This window comes from Stylophora pistillata, chromosome 7 (assembly GCF_964205215.1).
Source record: "Stylophora pistillata chromosome 7, jaStyPist1.2, whole genome shotgun sequence".
NCBI lineage: Eukaryota > Metazoa > Cnidaria > Anthozoa > Scleractinia > Pocilloporidae > Stylophora > Stylophora pistillata.
The window spans coordinates 4,897,945-4,919,146 of NC_142525.1; the positions used below are offsets into that span (position 1 = coordinate 4,897,945).

The window sequence follows — 21,202 nt, forward strand, 5'->3', positions numbered from 1 at the left end:
ATTGCTTAGGAAAAAGCATTACAAAAATCAAGCCTTAGTCCTCAAACATTCAGTACTTTCAAAGCCTTGAGTTTTTAATTTTCAAATTCAAGCATCTTCAAGGACTTTCAAAGCTTTAACGAACCCTGAGTAGGTTATGTATTTGTCTTTAACAACATGGACAATGGAATTTTTCATCAATTATTAGCACCACGTCATAGTTTGTTGCCAAATGTTCACCCAAGGAGAGTTGTCAGAAATCAGTAGATTGAATCTATATAACTGTTCATATTGTTTTTACAGTCAAACTAAGTGAAGCGTACCCCTCAAGAATACATTAATGAATTGATTATTTGGATATTGAACCTGCCAGTCGTTTCAAGAATGCAATAATGAATTGATTATTTGATTATTGAACCCGCTAGCTGTTTCACGAATGCAATAATGGATTGATCATTTGAATATTGAACCCGATAGCCGTATCCATTTTGAAAAGGTGCGAATCATTGTTCAAATCAGACATCCATTTCTGATTGGTTTATGCGAACACGTGATGATGAAATGGAACCATTTCATGGCATCAGACATGGCGGGAAAGGTGAGTTCGACTGTTGTGTAGAACTTCTTGTAAATTAAATGTTGTAAATGGAATGTTATCGACAGCTTTTTTCGCCTATTTACATCATGACGAACTTGTAGAAATTCTTGTACGCATTCATGGTCGAGGAAAATAGTTTACAGGCGAAGCCATCGCAAGACTTTTATTTCATAAATATTTGCGATCGACTGTTTGTGCAGTGTTTTTACAGTGCAGTTTGTTCATTTTCAGGATTCCTTGTCAAATAGAACAATCTTATTGGTCTCATCAGAAATGGACTTCTGATTTGAACAATGATTCGCGCCTTTTCAAAACGGATACAGCTATCAGGTTCAATATTCAAATAATCAATCCATTATTGCATTTGTGAAATGGCTAACGGGTTCAATAATCAAATAATCAATTCATTATTGCATTCTTGAAACGACTGGCAGGTTCAATATCCCAATGATCAATTCATTAATGTAATCTTGAGGGGTACGCTTCACTTAGTTTGACTGTAATAGAAAAATCTCTGAATATTTATACTGCTGATGGCCACAACAAGAGTAGTGCTATTTACAGTTTTAGTATATTCAATTAGAGGCATTTGACTTCCATACCAAAACGGAATACACATGTTTTGACCTTTTTGTGGGTTTAAAAATACATGTCATACCAAATCTGAAAACCATATCAAACACCCTGTGTATTCAACTATTATTTCTAACAAGATTTTCAAGAATTTATTTGCTGTCAACTGAATCAGTCAATATTCCTTCATCGTAATCACTTTTAAGATCTAAACTTACTTCAGTTCCACAAACATCCATTTTTGGCAAATCATGACAGTAAATACCTGTTCAAAGATGAATTTTCATAATGTTTTGCCATACTGAGTAGGAGATAAGGTGTTTGAATTCCAATAACTACATGATTTGATTACAGAGTAGCAGAGTGAATAGACAGCCACAGCTCAATTCACATTGAACTTTCTGGTTTCAGAGGCATGACTAAAAATGGGTACTATTTTGAACTTTATCAATTTTAACCCCTTTCTACTCAAATCTATCACTGTTATGTATACTCTGAAAGTAATGTACTTAGCTATTCAGTGATGATACTTCAAGCAGTACACATATACCTTGAAAATGGCTTCTATCATAAATTTCCCTTGCATGAGAATCCAACATTTTCAAGCCAACATTGCCTTTACAACAGATAGCAACTGCAGTACATCCTAGACAAAATTGTCAAGATTCTCAGATATAAGTGATTGAAAGGCTCCATCTATCCATCTAAGGAAGTACTTCTTGATGATTAGTGCCAGTGTGACTTTCACTGTACCGAAGTTCATTGTCAGTATCGAAAACATTTAAGAGTGTGGGTAATTCTGTCTGCATTGAAAATGACTTCTAGCTAACTGACACAAACTTGAATACAACTGATTTCCAATACTTATTATTGACACCAGATCATTAGCAGAATTAAATCCTTGTTTGTTATTGTAAATCAAAGAGCATAAACTCATTGCAACGCATTGTTGTCCTGAATCTTGTCAAAATACCAATTGATTAGCTTGGCTACAAGGTGCCGTTCTTGTTTTTCTAAGGTCGATGTACATTGGAGTAGGACCAAAGTTTTTCTCTATATCTGAACTCAGTTGATATTTACAATAGTTTGATACGTGTGTATCACTCTTACAAAGACACATGGGTCTACTAGACCTACTACAAGAAAACATTGATAAATACTGACCTGCTCTACACTTCAATTTAATTATCCTTTGATATATCCTCACAGAACAATTCAACAAATGCTTCTTCTCATGTTGTGTAACTCAATTTAATCTCACCCTCTTTGTATTAAGCTTGCAAACATTCTTTGTAACTCTTCTAACCTTCACATAATGATGTGACCTCATAAACAAACTCCTTCAGTTTTCTGTCCTTTCTTCTGAGACATTTCAGAGCAGGTTCTTGTATTCTACTGGGTTCTTGATCACGTCTAAATACTCGGTTGTGTTTACATGTATGACTTGTAGCACAATCATGGTGCCCATTCTGGGCTGTTCAAATAAATATATTGATATCTTGGACAGCAAATGACGGATTGTTTCAAAACTTGCCCTTTTTGTGCTACAATGATTGTTGTTCAATAAAACATATTCTCATTTGAAATAATTTAAGAGTGGAAAAATATTGAAGATTACTGCAAATATACCCTTATTTTCAGTGTAACGCGTAATATCTCATTTGCATAAATATAGAAAGAAGGCTTAATTTTGTGCTTAAAACCATAACAATTTGAAATTTCCATTATATCCATTTATTGAGTAGGACCAAAGTACACTGTGTGCAAAGTGACAGCGTTCAATGTCTGTTTTTTTTAAAACAACATGAATAAAAACTTGAATTCTCGTTGCCGTTGTGTGCTGTGTAACGCTATAGATCCAACAGAGCTTCACATCATACAAGTGCAGGTCTGGCAACTTGACCGCCAACCTAGAAATGAAGTTGATTTGCATGAGTAAGGTTCATAGACCTATTTGTCCTCTTGTAAAGTTATTTCTTCAAAATAAGCAACAGCAAGGACGAAATTAGTGATTTCCCAATTCGGAAATGATGTCGTCAATAAGTATCAACGAAAATGAAATACTACTTACCCAGTTAAAAGTGTGTATCTCAGCTTCCAGGTCACCTTGGCTGCCTAGACATCTCCACAACACAGTTCATGTAATCAAATACAAATCCCCAAAGTTTCAAAGCCGTCTGTACAATACAAACGAGGATATACGAAATAAACCAAATCGGAAACCTATATTCACTCTTGCCTGGTGTTTATCGAAGTGTAACGATCAAATTTCAAACTCGCTCTGCACAGAAAACTGCACAAGACGAAGCTCTCAAACCCCTAATTTTCCATTCAAATCGAGGAGTAAACATCGAAAGGCTCTTTTGTAACCTCTCCTCTGAATATGTGGGGTGTTTTGTGGACAATTTCAAGGTCTAAAACACATGCTGGATTGCTATGCCTACTTCAGTTCTTGCTATCCACCCGATTTCACAATCTTGAACAGAGCGGAATTAAAGGAGTTCTTCAAAGATGAATGGCAATAAGGAAAGCTCTTCAAGTGTTGAAAAGATGAAAAAGTGGAGAGAAAAAAGACAGAGAAAAAGAAAGAAGCTGACAGAAAGTATTACGAACAAAATCATGACGGAAAAAAAAGTGCATTTGTTCTTGCCGGAACTGTGAGACGTGTGTGGAGAACTAACGAGAAAAAGAAATAACATTTACAAAGTCCCTATGGATGTCAATGAAGAAATTATTGCCTCTTTGTAAATCCAGATAGTGTTGAAATATATTTATATATTGCATTTTAGTCATTATAGCCAGTGAAATCAAGTGAGAGTCAAATGCCACGCCCACAGAGGATTGTGGGTATTTAATAACTTCGCTTTAAAAATCTTACGAACATCACAAAACTCACTAAAAATGCTTTTATGATGATAACTAGCTTTTATCTGGCAAACAATAATATTTTTGGCACACTTGCTGCATTTTCATAAAAATGCCTTATGTTACACAAATGGGCACCATGATTGTGCTACAAGTCTATAAATAAGATAATATTAAACAATAATATTTTTGGCACACTTGCTGCATTTTCATAAAAATGCCTTATGTTACACAAATGGGCACCATGATTGTGCTACAAGTCTATAAATAATATGAGATAGCTTGTTTGATGTAGCAGGTTTTGCTTGATATTCCTTAATAGAGGGTTCACACGCAAAGGATTGCTCGTAAAGTTCACGGACCAAACCATTCCCAAAACACTCCACAAGTTTTAGTGTGGGTCTACTAATAACGGTGTAACTTTCTATGTATTTTGAGTGTAATAGCTATCGAATTTCTTTCGCGTACATCAAGCAAAAATTCAAGGAATTGTCCACGAAGGCAGCCATTGCTTTTAAACCATGTGCTCTAGAGTTCATGCTACGCATGCGAGAACTGCGTTTTGTGACTGAATGCCGGAAAAAAAAAAAAAAAAAACAAGCCGAATTTATACCTCGGGTGTTTCCTTCGGAAAGCCTGAGTAAAAACTGTGTGGGACTTATGATGTAATGCATATCAGTACAGTTTTGATGACAAACTAGAGAGAAGCATTACAAAGCAACCAATTGGAATAATGAAAATAGCCCCCCAAGGTTTTTAAGACCAACCCCTAAAGATTGAAATTGTGTCAAAGTTTTTTTTTCCTTGTGCAGGCAGATTTGATACTCATTTAATTTGCTCAAAGAAACATCGTCTGTTTTGACGCCTTAATTGTTTGAAGATTTCATCAAGCAAAAATGAAACAATTTTTGCTGGAAAGTGCATTTCATAACCCTTCTATTGGTATATAGTTCAGGGTTGTCATTAGAAGCCAGTAGGCCGCGGAAATCCGCCGGCTGTCAGACAACTTTGCGCCAGCTACTTTGTGAAGCAGAATTTTTATAATATTGAGATCTGTCCTCCCAAGAAATCCTTCTTTTTGTAAATCTGAGGCTCAGTTTAGTGATCATTCTCTTGTATACTTCTGATGTTATGGAAGACAGAAAAACCTTAAAACCCGTATGGGAAGTACCGTACAAAAACTATCAGTTGTATAGCTACAGCTAACTAATGAGTAATATGAAATGCGTGGCTGTCGCAAAGCATGAAACCATCGCAACTCACACGTGTGTTGAAAATGGATGGCCAGCGAAGACAACGATCTCTTTAAGATTACTTTTCAAGTCAATCGAAGAAGACGAAATCTAGCGAAAACAAGAGCCACCAAGGTAAGAAGGAGTTTCGATTGCTGTCAAATATCATAATTACGAAGCTCACCGAAGCATTTAATAATATTATATTTAATATAATATTATTAAATGCTATATTATTATTAACATTTAATAAGATATATCTCATTTAAATACAATAGCAAATTATTGCCGATCCACTAGATACTTTCAAAAGAGCTTTAAGAGGGTTGGAAAAGGAAGTTTATCAAGATCTATTTCACCTTGCTGAATCAGTTGTGTCCATTCCACTCTAAAGAAGTACAAAGACAGAAAGATTCGCCTTAATTTGCCGTAAACACGTACCGCTATAATGCTAAATAATCACAGAAAGATGTTCTTTCGAGTTCAGGACAGCTAGACTTTCATTAATTGCTTCTTTAGACTCACAGAAAAGAACATGTTTTACATTATCCGACAGAGACATGACAAAAATTTTGAAGGAAAATTTTGTCATTTTGTTTACAATTTCGACAAAGTTCTTCAATCATTGTAAATTTCGTTCCAACCAGACGTGGCCGTCAAAGTTGCCGCCAGATTGTTATTTTTTAAAGATTTCTCGATGTTAGCAATTGTTCACCAAATCAGTTGAATTAAAATACCTGCCATTTAACTTTCTTAAAATTTATGAACCTTTTTGAGTACTTGTCCTTAATTAAAAAGGCCAAATGTTTCATGTCATCGTGATTTGCAAAGCTCGGTGCATTTGGCGGGTGATTTCTGGATGTTTATCAGTTGCAATGTTTAGAGATAAGAGGAAATACAGTGATAAACAAAACAAACGCTTGTTTTAAATTTGGACGTGGAGCTTGAATCCAGGGGGTTTTTACAGCGAAAAAGGGGGAATTGAATTGTAACAAGATAAACCAAATTTATAAACCAGATTCTATCGACAAAAAAGGAAAAAAACAGAAACAAAAACAAAACAAGACAAAAACGTAATAAAAGAAAACGTTATGAGAATAGAAGGCTCAAGCATTTTCATTGTGGAAGAAGTTCATAAAGAAAAGAATCTTCATTCATTTATTTCTTCTAGAAATTGTGACTGAGAATGACTGAGAACACCAACGTTTCATCAGAAAGAGAAAGTGATGGAATTAAGGGAAGAAACTTTCCACATTTGTTCGTATTTTTTAACTGATTTTAACATCAATGTCTGGCTGAAAATGCTACTTGAATATGCCCCAGAATGCTGGAAAACATGTCACAGAGTTTTGCATTTCAAAATTTTTCAGGGAGCATGCCCCCGGACCCCTAGAGAGGCGTGTTACAGAGGAACACGCCCTGCTTGCTCCGCGAGCAAAATTTATTTCCGCCACCTACTCAGTTCAGATCAGACACCTATTACATTTTCTAATGACAACCCTGATAGTTTATGATGGTTACGTTTCAAATAGCCCAGTCACCATTTTTTTTGTAAAGGACACCGGTGAAGGTCTACTGTATCCTTACACTAGACAAAAAGTATACAACAGACTAAGCTATGCACACTTTGCTCATGGATTGATAACTGTGTTTTCTTCGCATAAGTTTTTGTGACATTTAACAATCATGGAACAAATTGCAAACAAAATCAAAATGGGTTAGGATCCATGCTATATGTGGAATTGTCTGATCTGAGAATGTTTTCAAACAATTGTCAGACAATTCTCTTGACCATTTTTCAAGCACTCTTTTTTGACTGGTACAAAAATCATCATAGAAAGCCTGGTCAAGTTACATAATACACTGCCATCAGTAAACAATATGTATAGAAACATTCGCATTCACATGTTGCTAAACGAGAGTTTGATAACCCCATGGACAGACACACCACAAATGTAGTGAAGCGTTACAACCATCTGCCTTATGAGCTCTCCTGAGTAGAGAGGTATATTCCTGCACGCTATGGAGAAATCAGTGTTGAAGTGATCGCAGACAACATTGTAAGCAGCTGTGCGGAGGAATGGAGATTCCATGCCAGTCAAATTTCAACTGCTCAAAAAAATTGTACATGAAAGGCTTGAAAGAACAAGGCAAGCAAAAATCGGCTTTAGAATCTGAAGATGCCAAAGAGGGCTCCTTCAAGAGCCACCATTTCTACCGAAAGCAATGATCAACGACAAGTTTTAACATGTTTAATCTTAATTCATTGAAGGTTCTAATTTCAGTTTATGACCCCTACAAGCCAGTTTACTCTCTGTGAAAGCAATGGTGTCGTGTTTAAGAAATGACGAAGAAAGCACGTACGCAACTCCCGAACTCACCTTATGACGCTGAGGTTTTCAGTCTTCTTGTGCTGGACGATAATTCAGTTAACCACTGGACTTACAAAAGCAGAAGTTCTGAAAAGAAGAAAATGCTAGTTAACTTTAAAATCACACAAACTAACTGTTACTTGAATAAAGGCTATAAGTTTTCAGCTTTTTTATTCATTAAGGTGGCCAATTTACAATTTCAACTGAGTTGATATAACCAAATTGGGCGTGTTTAAAACACGAAATGACGAAATGGCAAAAAAGCGAAATGGAACTTAAGACAAGAGCCAAAGTTGTAAGGTATTACCGATCCGTTAAATCCTCCATGTCATGACGAAATTATTTTCTTTCCAAGTTCTATGCATCCTCGAAGACCCAGGGGCAGTGAGGCGAATTCAACGAAAGTACAGGAGAGCGCCTGGGGACATTGTCTAGTTCTAAACGGTCGCAGTCGTTCTGGCATCTGATTGGTGCCAGAAAATCTTTGTGTTTTTCTGCCCAATCAGAGGGGTTCGAAGTGTTGTTTGGAGTCATTTCGGTTAACACGCACATATACAACAAGCTTTGTTGCTCGCTATGTTTGTCTCGGCCGTGCGACGAAGCTTTGCGCGAGGGGAAAAGTTTCAGTCTCAGCACACAATGTAAGAGAAATCGATCAGATTGTCTGCGAAATCTTACCGGAAATTATACTGAATATTTTCGCAGGTATCACAAGAGAACGAGTTTAAAAGTTTGCGAGGTTCGTTTTAAAACATAATAGTTGCAGGCATTGATATGTCGCATTAAACGTTAGATGAGATGTAAGCTTAAATATTTTTAGATTTTTTGTACAATTTGTTGTGACTGAAACTTTTCCAAGCCCGTGAAGTTATTTTGTCGCACGGGCCACGCAGGTATGTCAAGCAACTGGCGCTTACGTAGCTTTCTGTGCGCGCCAAATTCTAATCGTTGCTTTGTAGTAAATTCTTTACAATATGGACAAACTTGCAGAGAACGTTGAGTACGTGGACGACCTCCAGCAAGCGCTTAAAGAAAGCTTAGCTGTGTTTCCGGTTAGCTAATTAAAATCTGAACAAAAACTAATCATCGAGAACATCGTGGAAAGGAGATATGTTTTCGGACAGTTACCGAAGGGGTTTGAAGAAAGTTAATCTTTCAACTGCTGCGTTGAGTGTTCAAATTAATATTCTTGAGCTCGAAAGGCCACGGATCCTCTTCTTGTCCCTTGGTCATTGTCACTTCACCTCTTTTGTCGATAGTTGAAGACCAAGTTAATTACCTTTGATCATTGGGAATCGATGCTGCTTTCATTGGGGAAAACAAAACCAAAGACAAAGAAATATTGGATGGAAAGGGCGAGCTTGCCTTACTGCAAATGTCAGCTTAGTACAGGGTTATCTACCCACATCTAATAAACAAAAGTTTCCACGTTCAGCTTTTCTTTTTAATTTTTCAAGCGAAGATTAGATTAGATTTTGGCCGGGCGTGCACAAAAAAATGCGTAAGCGCCAGTTGTTCGACATACCTGCGTGGCCCGTGCGACGAAATAGCTTCACGGGATTGGAAAAGTTTCAGTGACAGCAAATTATCCAAAAAAATCTTGAAAGAATTAGGCTTACATCTCATCTAACGTTTAAAGCGACATATCAATGCTTTCGACCATGGTGTTTTATACGAACCTCCCAAACTTATAAACTCGTTCTCTTGTGATACCTGCGAAAGTATTTAGTATAATTTCCGGTAAGATTTCGCGGACAATCTGATCGATTTCTCTTACATTGTGTGCAGAGACTGAAACTTTTCCCCTCGGGCAAAGCTTCGTCGCACGGCCGAGACAAACACAGCGAGCAACAGACTTGGTCAATATGTGCATGTTAAAACACACGAAAGGACTCCAAACGACACTTCACTCTGATTGGGCAGAAAAAAACAAAGATTTTCTGGCACCAATCAGATGCCAGAACGACTGCGACCGTTTGGAACTAGTCTTTTAGGACAATGTCCCCAGGGGCTCTTCTGCCCTTAACTTGAAATCGCCTCACTGCCCCTGGGTCTCCGAGGATGAGTTCTATGAACCTCACTTTCTTCCCTTTGTTGTGGATGTCGTGACGTAATGTGATACGATGGCCAATCACATCCTGTGATCTATAGAGCGACACACGGCTTGGGACTGGTAAAGAGGCTCCCTTGCAGTTTTGTCTGTAGCGTTGCAGACCGTTGTAGTTATGTCCTCACAACTAATAACCAATAGAATGTGGTTTTATTTCTTCCAATCAAAAGGCGTTGTGAACGTGTCTCTTGATTGTCACTTCCCAACTAGGAGAGGGATGCAATGCAAAAATATTAATTGAAAGAAGATCGTTAAGATTTCCGCGCTCGAAGGTTAAGAATTACACGGGATATCCTTGTTTCATGAGCTATCCTTGTTGTCGTTTGGGACACTTCGGATTGGTGAAAGATTAAGATTCTGGTTGCGTTTTTAAGTGCGAACTATTGGCGAAATTTTCTTCGATACTTTGGAAGCTTAGGAAGACGAGAATTTGACGTTGCCTCGTGGCTTCGATTCCCTTATTAGTTTGGAGTGCGTTGGTTATCGAAGTGGTGCTTTTCTATCGGAACTAGTACGGTAAGGTAAGGTTTCGGTTGCTAGTATTTTTGTTAAATTTAAATATTACAATCATTCTTCAAAGATCGCGTTCAAGTTTCGGGCTAAATACTGTCAGATGTATACCGATAAAGCGTCCGAGTAACTACTAACCTGGATTCATTGAATCCTTCTGTGTCGAGGGATGATTGTCTTTTTTTATTATTATTTTGTTTGGGACATGCAAAACTAGATGATACATAATTAAATAACGAGACATATCTCCGTGTTTCAATGTCCGAAAACTTGTGATTTTCTTCCAGCCGCATTATAATTTTTATTATGTTACATGTAGCAATCTCATAGTGTCTACATTGATAGTTATTATAGAGACAATTGAAGACATGTATTCATTGTAATTGTATGGGACTACGCAAAAATTCAACCTCTGGTATGGTTGATGTCAAACATCATATATCCTGGAAAGTTAACTCACAAACTGTTGACACGTATGATGAAGATCTGGTATCTTTTATAAAGGATAGGGTGCTCTCTTCCATGCTCTCCAGCAAGAAACAGTTGGGTTACAATGCATTAAATCATTCTCTTTGCTCGCCCAGAAGAGGACAGATTTGCAGCAAAATTACTCTTCACTTAATAATATGTGCTTTTTCATTGAAATCAGTGGCTGACGTAAGCCACTTTCTTTCTTTTGATCTATTTAGAATAAGGCCCTTTGAACTAAATCATAAGGAATATGATAATAATATGCATGTTATATGTTACCACAATTTACACACTTTTTCAACTATGTGTTTCACATATTGGAATGAAATACATACTAATTCATGCACAATTGAATACTTAATTCAGTACAGACTATTGCCTATTATTAGCAATTATTGCTCCTACATGTGTTAGCAAGAACTTGGTCTTGTTGGCTTTCATTGTGAGCCTTTGGTGATCCATATATTAAGGGAGACACTCGCTGCAACTATCTTTGCAAAGAAAATACTAATCTTTTCACCCTTACTTAATTTCATTCATACAGGCATGGATGACAACCAGCAGCAAAGCAAAGTAAACAAAAGTGCCAATGAGGTGGTAAGCTCCATTGTAAACATTTTCTTGGAAAAGTATGCACTAGTTATAAAAATTAGGTTAAATGTTGTGATTAATTTTTGTCCTTGGTGTAAGCATAATTTTCCTTTGGTTTTGTTAATGATATGTATGAAAATGCATTTTGTGTAAAGAAAAATAAAATGTAGCTCCTAGAGTGTAAGTTATGATGAGATGATGTGTCACCATTAATTTGGCCTCTATTAAAAGTAAAAGAATTAAACTAAGGATGAAACTGAACCACAGCATACCTATTCTAAACCCTCATTTTAATTGTATAAATATTATTATTTTTCTGGTGTTCACCCAATAGATTCAATCCACTGAAAGACAAAGATGGCACCTGTACATTTTACCATTACTCTTAGGCTAAGGCACATGTAGAAAGCAATATTTCACAAAACAACAACATATGCAAGGTTTAAATTTTTCAGACCTTTATTGCTTGTTTTTATGAGTGGTTCCAGGATTTTCTTGCACAGAGGTCTGGTTGAGTGTAGCTGTCGCCATATTTTTCAGTATGATGATTTCACAGTAACTGTTGTATGAAGTAATGTACCCTTCTCCAATATTAATTTTGCAAAGTTGTCACTGACAAAGAGCTAGTTTATGATTAGACACTGATTATTTCATTGATTGCCATGCTCTACATTTATCGTTGAAGTATCACCATATTTATCTGTGTATAAGTCAACTCTTTATGACGGAAAAATTAGCCCAAAAAATCACCCTCGTCTTTTACACAGATCATAGATAAAGACCTGACCCAAGCAATCCAAAAAATTAGCATAACAGTTGCCTGAAGTCCATTAGGAAAACCAGGTTCACAAAACCAGTTCTAATTGTGTTCAAGTTTTGTCAGTTTTCAGTGCGTTCTTCATCGATGAAAAAGTTTGAAATAATATTTTATGTGGCTTAAACAGAAACCTAGTGGGGCTGATTTCTATTGTATCGTCTGATCTGTAGAGCAGACAGTTTTCCTTACAGCTTCGGTGCTGAATTCTCATTTTCAGTGAATGATTACAGTACCTTAGTGACCTGGCAAATGCTGTTTTCTTGTGCGGTCTTGTTTGTTATGTGTGTGGACCATCTATGTTAAATATTGCGTAGTTTCCAAGATGGCCGTGTTTTCATCAAGCGATCCATCGAAGCTCTTCGGTGTTCCTTCAGTCTACTAAATCTCCTTTCAAAAGGTTATTTAAATGCATGAAGATTTCATTTTCAAAACGATTTACAAAAGATGGTGAATTACTTCTCCAGTAAATCGAAGTGGTTGTATATGCTTAAATCATGAATCGTGGGGATGTAAACAAGTGCTACTAAACTTCACAGCACATGGTTACATTTTGCTCTGCAGCTTTTTTTAATTCACCGTGTTTTCAATACATTCTCAGAAATAAGAGATCAACCATATGGGAAATTTCTGTCGATCTGAATTCTATCTCGTCATCACTGCCCCAGGGATCCCATCAGATAGCTAGATGCATGCGCATAACCAGTGCTTTTCGCGCGCAAATAAGTTTGGCATGGTGACTACTTATGCGAAGAAAATCTTCCATTTTTACCTTCAAGTTTCTTAATATCGGGTCTGCAATAAGATCACTGGGCAGAAAACGCCTAGAATGACTACACCAGGTTGGGAACCCTATATTTAGTGCTCGAACGATGCTGTAGACCAATCTTCACAGAACACCATGGTGGCGATCCTCAGAGGACTTAACGATACTTTGGAACAATTGACCAAAGCTTCAGAAAAGCAGACGGCGATGCTCACCAGTCTTAAAGACCACATCCTCCTTCATCCTGAATCAGACGAGGAGGCAGAAAAGGAAGACTCAAACACGAGCAATACACAACTAAATATTACTGCTGCGTTAAATAATGTGCTCGACCCGAGCGACTCTTGCGTGGTGAAAGAATCTGCTGGCTCTGACTCAGAACAGCAGAATGATGTCCTTGAAAGCCTGACTCAGGCATTTGTACAGACAAACAGTAAATCTCCTGCCATAACAGAGAAGGTTGCCAGTCTAATCGATAATATGGCTTCTGGAGGTCTTTCACCAGAAACGGTGAAGGAAAGAGTTGATAAATACCCTACACCAGAAAACTGTAAGTTCCTGTGTACTACAACAATTAACGAGGAGGTTTGGGATCTGCTTCCCAGGAGGAGCAGAACAATTGACCTTGCTTTTCAGAAGGTGCAACAATTGCTTGTTCAGGGTTTATCTTCCCTGTCGATTTTGGGGAACCAGTTGGTAAAGACCTTCAAACTGGCAAACCCACTAACGTCCGTCAGGTCCTGGACCAGGTCATGGACAGCATTACCCTTGTGGCTAATGCCAATTATAAACTTAATATTATTCCCACGCAAGAAATAGAATTTCTTGGGTTTTTACTTAGCAGTATTCTTATGACAATTAGACTTCCCCCTACCAAAGCTGCATGCATACGTATAGCCTGTCAGAATTTACTGCTCAAAACTGAGATGACTGTCAGAGAAACTGCCCACGTCATTGGCTTGATAGTGTCAAGTTTACCTGCAGTGCAATTTGGAGAATTGTATTACAGGAATCTAGAAAAGAATAAGGTCCTTGCACTGCAGGCTAGCAAGGGTAATTATGATGGGTCATTATATTTGTCTAAGGATGCCAAAGTAGATTTGTCTTGGTGGATAAATCATGTGGACTCTTCTTTTAAGAAGACTGTTCAGCCTAACCCTGACATGACCCTGACAACAGATGCCTCAACCAAGGGCTGGGGGGGGGGGGGGAACAGAAAACTGGTGGCCCTTGGAGTTTAGAGGAGCAAGGGTTTCATATTAACTACCTGGAGCTTAAAGCAGTTTGGTTAGGTCTCAAGTCTCTGTGTCATCACGTGAGACAGAAGCACATTAGGATTTAATCTGATAACACTACTACAGTAGCTTATATCAATGCAATGGGGGGTATCCAATCTGAAAATTGCAACAACATGGCCCAGCAAATTTGGCTGTGGTGTATTGAAGGGGAACTTTGGCTCAGTGCCTGCCACATACCAGGCTCCATCAATGTAGTAGCTGACTCGGAATCTAGAGTATTCCACACCTCCACTGAATGGTCTCTACATCCAGATGTGTTTGATCACATTAATGAAATGTGGGGCCCTTTTGAAATAGATCTTTTTGCTTCCCGACTTAATTTTAAAATACTTACGTACGTGTCTTGGAAACCAGACCCTAATGCAAAATATGTAAATGCATTATTCATGCAATGGAAAGAACATTATTTTTATGCTTTTCCACCTTTCAGCCTGATAGCAACTTGTCTGCAAAAAATAGAACAGGATCAAGCTACTGGTGTAATCTTAGTCCCTTTCTGGCAGACACAACCTTGGTTTACAACACTCCTTCACCTTTTAATAGACAACCCAGTGTTGCTGCCTCAGCTGGACTATCTCTTGACACAACCTCACAACAATGCTCTACACCCCCTTCACAAGCAACTAAAGTTGATTGCTTGCAAGGTCTCGGGAAAAGCCTCCAGCTATGCAACATATCAGAGAAGGCTGCAACAATCATCTTGCAGTCATGGTCAGATGGGATGCAGAAACAATATAAACTGTACATCAAGCAGTGGATTGACTTTTGTTGTGAATGACAGGCTGATCCCTATAACCCACCTTTAACATCAGTATTGGATTTCTTGGTCAGCCTCCATGAGAAGGGCTTGAGTTACACTACCATTAACACTGCTCGTAGTGCCATATCAGCAATTACCCTTTCTGAAGACCAAAATACTATTGGTTGCCACCCACTTGTCTCTAGATTTATGAAAGGCATATACAAAGGCTTACCACCTGTTCCACGGTACCACTTGACTTGGGACGTTCAACCAGTGTTAAATTATCTGGTTTCTAAAAGCCCTGTGGATGGCCTTGACCTCAAAATGTTGACCCACAAGCTGATTATGTTGATAGCTCTGGTGTCTGCACAAAGAGGACAGAGTCTTCACATCCTTGATATTGGACCAGGCTGTATGAAAGACCTTCCTGATGGCTACGAGTTCCTGCTCACTGCCAATATCAAACATTACTTTAACGTTACATACACCTGCATATGGTGTTTTAGGTTCCAATTGATACATAAATTGTAATACCTACATCACTCATTACTCCGTTCCTCATGCTTTTTATTGTGGGGAAGATACTTATACCCTCAGTTGATATTTGTCATGTAAATCTGTTTGACTTACTACGTTTCAGTTAATAAACTGATTATAGTGATTCATCATTCAGTGTTTGTTGCTCATGTGACTGTCTTGGCTTTGAAATCTCATGGGATCCCTGGGGTAGTGATGACGAGATAGAATTGAAAAATTAAACGAGACTTACCTGTAAGTTGAAGTTTGATTGGAATTCTATCGAGTCATCAAACTGCACCAAGGGATCACATGCCCACCCATTTATTTGTAGTGCTATTGACATTACAGTTCTTATACAATCTACTTCATGGTGATCAGAATGTCACATTCGGCTGTAAATACTGGTTATGCGCATGCGTCTAGCTATCTCATGTGATCCCCTGGTGCAGTTTGATGACTCGATAGAATTCCACTCAAACTTCAACTTACAGGTAAGTCTCGTTTAATTTTTCAATTTTTCTTTACTAGAAATAATGAAAAATCTGATTTTCAACCTTGAAAATGGGGATCAACTTATACATGGATAAATACAGTAATTAACTCCTTTGCTATCAGTAATCGCATTAAAGATTCTGTGTTAGAAATCACAGCACCATATCCCAAAATCTAATGTTGTCCTCAGCACAATTTCCTTTTTTTAACAAGGCAAAGCTAAAAATCAATCAAGGGCCACACAGACATCACAGAGAGAGCATTGCTATGTATAATGTTTATGTACTCAGATATGTAAAAGCTACTCTATTCATTCATTCAATGTCAATACTCTCCCTCATAGTAAAGTAAGTAAAGTCTGTTTACAAGCCTAGTGGACCATCAGGCCAGTGCTTAACTCCGGCTTCTGTAGCATGAAGCGACTAGGAGTATTTCTACTCCCCCCTGGATGGGATGCTAGTCCATCGCAGGGTTACCCCCAGCATTAAATTGCCGGTACCCATTTCTACACCTGGGTGGAGAGAGGCACTGTGAGAGTAAAGTGTCTTGCCTAAGAACACAACACAATGTCCCGGCCGGGGCTCTATCGAGCGCACTAACCATGAGGCCACTGTGCCTCCACATACTCTCCCTCATAGAAGCTATAATTTTTAGCCAACTTGGGAAATAGCAACCAAAAATGGACCCTTTTAGACATCCAAACTTTTAAATTTCAAGGGGAAGGTTCCCCAGACTTTGCCATCCAAGTGGGAATAACTGGCTGCCACACTGTCATTTTTGTCCCTCCTAGCTGCTCAAATGTTGTCCCTCCTTTCCACAATCTTACCAAAGCCTCCATATGTGTAGTAATAAAAACATTGAAGTGAAGAGTGCTATCTCAGCAAGAGATGATTATCATGCACACTTTTAATAGAGTCATTCTAGTAGATGTTTGGCAAGGAATTGCATGATATGTGTTTACAAAATTAAAAGCAAAGAAAAGTGAAAAAAAAATTGGAGAGTAACAGGATGGTATCAAAGACTGGTATAATTTTTATTTTTGCAGGGGGTAGTTTTTTATTTTTGAATCAGAGTTTTAGCCTAAGTATGTCTAAGTTTCTACACTTGTTGTTTAGTCTTGTGATTTCTTACTTTAAGAAGTAACTAAAGGTAAAATTTTTTGAATTTTATTTTGATTACAACCAATTGAGTCTGTAAATGGAAAGTAAACACAAAATAATGGTAAGGAACAAATTGCTTGCACTATAAATAATTGAAAGTAGTCTGCACTCTCCATATTTGTTATTTTTAATTGACATGCTTTGCACAGGTGTTGTGTGATAAGTGTGAATAAGACTGTGCAGCGAATTAGCTCGTGCTGCAGCATCCCATATCCAATAAATTCAGTAGAAGACCCTTCGGTCATTTCTCGCCTTATTGGATCTTGACACGTCCTTAAAAGAAAAGTTGCTTGAGACATTTTTATTGTAAACATTTATGAAACTTTCTTCTGTTATATAGTTTGCTAACATTTTAGTGAAACTACTGTAGTGTGCAAACAATTATTTTCCTGAAGGATACCCACAAAAGTGGGAAGTAACCTTGAGCTTGTTGCATGCAATTAAGTCATATCATATAAATCTGCCCTAAAAATGAAAAATTTACATTACTTTTATATATTGAAGTGAATGCTTTGATATACAGTGGCTTTAGCCTCTGCATATCCTCTTATGTTTTTCTCTGAATACCTGGGAGCCGAGCAAACTGGTAACCACCCATATTCTCTCGTTCTCTTTAAAATAGGATTGTTGATCAATTTTTGCTGAGTTTGGCTACCATGGTTCAAGATGGAAGACCACGTGGTGAGATAAACTAATTTCTTCTCTGCCATCCTGAGAGGGTTTCTCATACTTTCAGAATAGAACAGAATTTTGGCTAACCTAACAACTCGACAGGAAATCGTCCCTTTTAAATTGAATGCTCTAAGGGAGTTCTTGAAGTTGCTTTGAGATTTATCGCCTATCATGAAATAAAACCAGTGAACAAGGCTGTTATGAATTACACACAACTTCAGTTGAGGGTGTCTGGCGTAGTTAAGTACTGGTGCATTTCATCCCTGAGAAGCAATCAAACTACTGTTTTCTCACTTATAACATTACTTAAAAATTAATAATCAGCGACTTAGGTGTCAGGCATCTCAAAGAATATTGGCACGGAAAGAGGTACTCTCCCTAATGGTTCATGTGCACATTCTAGGGTGAACGTTATTGTGTCTAGTATGAACCTTGGTGGTGATATTTTTGACAAAGGCCATCACTGGACGGCCATGTTTACGGATTTTGAAGGAAGTATTAAACCCCAGAGGCTCAGGGCTAAACAGCTTGGTAAAATGTCGTATATTGATATTACTAAGTGATACATATCTTATGTTTTGAAGAGCATGTGATTAACATGGACTGGCTGGAACAGGAAATACTTATGGAAGAGCAGCTGGAAAGAGGAAGAGAAGAACAAAGAAAAAGGGAGGAGCAAACGAAAAGAGAGAAACAAAGAAAGGGAGAAGATCATTTTTCCGACACATACCTATACTTAAGTTATCCCTTTTAAAATTTTCAACCTATATATCTATTTCACACAGTAATTCCTCTTTTTTTCAAATATGTGAAATCATAATCTCTTGGGAAACTACTCTATCAGGGATATAAATTTGATGTATATTGTTTCTATTTTTATTTTTAATTGAGCTTAATGATCTTGTTTATAGGACAGCCATATTAGTACGTCAATGTCATCGGAAGACATTAAATATTTGGAAGAGAAACTTAAAACTTGTCCTTTGCTTACATAGATTTTTCTTTTGTGAAGCCTTACTAAGTGACTATTGATGTCATGTTAAGTTCTCCTTCGGTTCCACAAGTAAACGGGCAGCACGTTGGAATGGGACGACAGTAGTTCATCCTAAGTCACCGAGGGCTTCTTTTGCAATGAACCCTTAAATTATTCTGTTACAATGTTTTATCTTGCGGTGATTAGTACCCGTGGGCCTCACGAAGACGTTCACTTTGCTTGTCAAGCAAAGATAAATCAATAGTTTGCCGTCAATATATGCACATGCATCTGTGTATACAGCGACCTCTAGGAAAATTTCCCATTGCCTGAAGACATTCTTAACGCTAAATTGACTTAAATTCCAGGGGTGTGAATAATATGCAGACCCTTATCAACAATCAGAACATCACAGTGGTGAAACATAACACCAAAACTTGCATACGGATAAATATTTTATGGGGAAGGCTACATTCTCTTTTCCAGCAAAATAATCTCCTCGAACTAAGTGATATTTGTCGAATAATCCTAAGGCTTTGTGGAGGGGATCCTACAAAGTACTGGCTAAAATTATTGACTTCACCCGGGGATAGCCTTCCGACAACTACCACCCGACCCAAAATGTTCTTACGCGAATTAAGGGTGCACTTCCAGCGATCTAACTTACAATTGCAGTATATCTGTTTATTCCTATTTCCATGTTTTGATTGCATTCGAAAATCAAAACAATTTCACAGCTCGTACTCTGCATGTGCAATACATCCAAACTTGACATATCCATTTTAACCCCTTTTTCCATTTTTCTTTGAATGTAGAAATTCTCGAAAAAAGGCAATAAATTCTGACAATTTATCCAGCAATTAGAATATATCCTAACATGCCAAATCCAATCTTCACCCCCACTTTCCACTTTCTCGATCAACTCGAGAAACACGGGGTTAATTATAGCAAATCATCCTACAAGTGGATAATATAACTTTTCCATATCCAATCTTTACCCCGATTTGTTCAATTAACTGTAGAAAAACGGGAATCGTGACAAATCGATTGGTTAACATCATGACTTGCCGTTTCCAATCGCTACCCCGATTTTCCATTTGTTCAACGAGTACCGAGAAAGCCGTGATAAGTTCTGACAAAGATCATCACGCAAGTGGAATATAACCTTAGTTGCTATATGAAATCTTTACCCTAATTTTCCATTTTTTTTCGTGTATTAGAGACAAATAAGGTAAAATCTGACAATTAATCCCACATGTGGGATATGCCAAAAATGGGGTAAAATCGGGCAATTCATCCTGCAAATGAAACGTATTCCAACTTGTTGTGTGTAATCTTTACCCGATTTTTCATTATTTTCAGAGAATTTTAAAGAAAAAACAATTCATGTCATAAAAAGAATATATTCCAACGCGCTGATTGAATTATAACTCGGTACATCCCTGATTTTCCGTTTTTCCTAATAAATTCCGAAAAAACGGGGTTAATTCTGAAAACTAACCTCATAAGTAGAATACTTTCTAAGTTTCCATATCCAATCTTGAACCCGCTCCTCTATTTTTATTTCAAAGAATTCCAGAAAAAAAGGGGACGGTAAGTTATGAGAATTTATATCGTAAGCGGAGTATATCCTAAGTTGTCATATCCAATCTTTACCCCAATTTTCGAATTCCTTTTTTTTTTCAATGAATCAATACCAGAAAAACAGGACAAACTCTGACAATTCATGCTACAAGGGGATAATAGCCGAAGTTCCCAAATGCCATCTTTGCTTCGATGTTGTTCCAATTTTTTTTTTTTTTAAGTGAACTCTAGAGAACAGGGGTAAATTCTTAGAATAAATACCGCAATTGGAATATAACCTACGTTGTCATGTCAAATCTTTCCTAATTTTCCATTTTTTAATGAATTATAATTATAGAAAAACGGGGTAAACTCTGAGAATTCATGCTACAAGCGGATAATACCCGTAGTTCCCTTATGCCATCTTGCTCTGATTTTGGAATTTTTTTCAAGGAATTATAGAAAAACAGGGAAAATTCTAGTAACTCATCCTCCAAGTCGAATATATTCCATTGACTTGCCACATCTAATCTACTTTACCCCGATTTTCCATTTTTTTTCAATGAGTAGAAAAATGGGGCTCCCACTGACCATAGTTAGTAGAGGGGAACTGGTTATGAAACCCGGCAAACTTCAGAGAAACAGCTCTTTGTTATGGTTTTTGTGTCGTCACGTGATCACGACCCTGCACACAGCTATACAAAATGGCGTCTCCATTGTAATCAAGACGTGGGACGTGCTCTATTTACTAGTTTCCTGCTACTTATGTCTGTCCTTTTAATATGCAAAGATAACAAATGTAAAGAAGAATTATGCCTGGAGAGAATTGTGCAGTATTTGGCTGTGGATCTTGCCGAAGGACAAAAGGAACCTGTATGCACCTCATCGTTTCATTACCCTGG

The 21,202-nt window shown here is 37.5% G+C and overlaps 1 protein-coding gene across 8 annotated transcripts in view; it reads left to right on the forward strand.

Annotated features, from left to right (window-relative positions):
• Positions 1 to 18,739, forward strand: part of LOC148726303 (uncharacterized) — a 51,070-nt gene extending 32,331 nt beyond the window's left edge. Inside the window, exons 1-6 of one of the 8 annotated variants that reach the window (XM_088727090.1) lie at positions 9,643 to 10,245; positions 11,255 to 11,307; positions 12,717 to 13,431; positions 14,610 to 15,931; positions 17,715 to 17,773; positions 18,349 to 18,739. In XM_088727090.1, the coding sequence (XP_088583216.1) occupies positions 13,017 to 13,431; positions 14,610 to 14,614 (420 nt within the window). In that variant the 5' untranslated portion in view covers positions 9,643 to 10,245; positions 11,255 to 11,307; positions 12,717 to 13,016 and the 3' untranslated portion in view covers positions 14,615 to 15,931; positions 17,715 to 17,773; positions 18,349 to 18,739. Of the gene's footprint in view, positions 1 to 9,639; positions 10,251 to 11,254; positions 11,308 to 12,716; positions 15,932 to 17,714; positions 17,774 to 18,348 lie in introns of those variants that run through there. The other 7 variants (XM_088727092.1, XM_088727091.1, XM_088727089.1 and 4 more) reach the window with 7 other exon arrangements.
• The last annotated feature ends 2,463 nt before the right edge of the window (positions 18,740 to 21,202 follow it).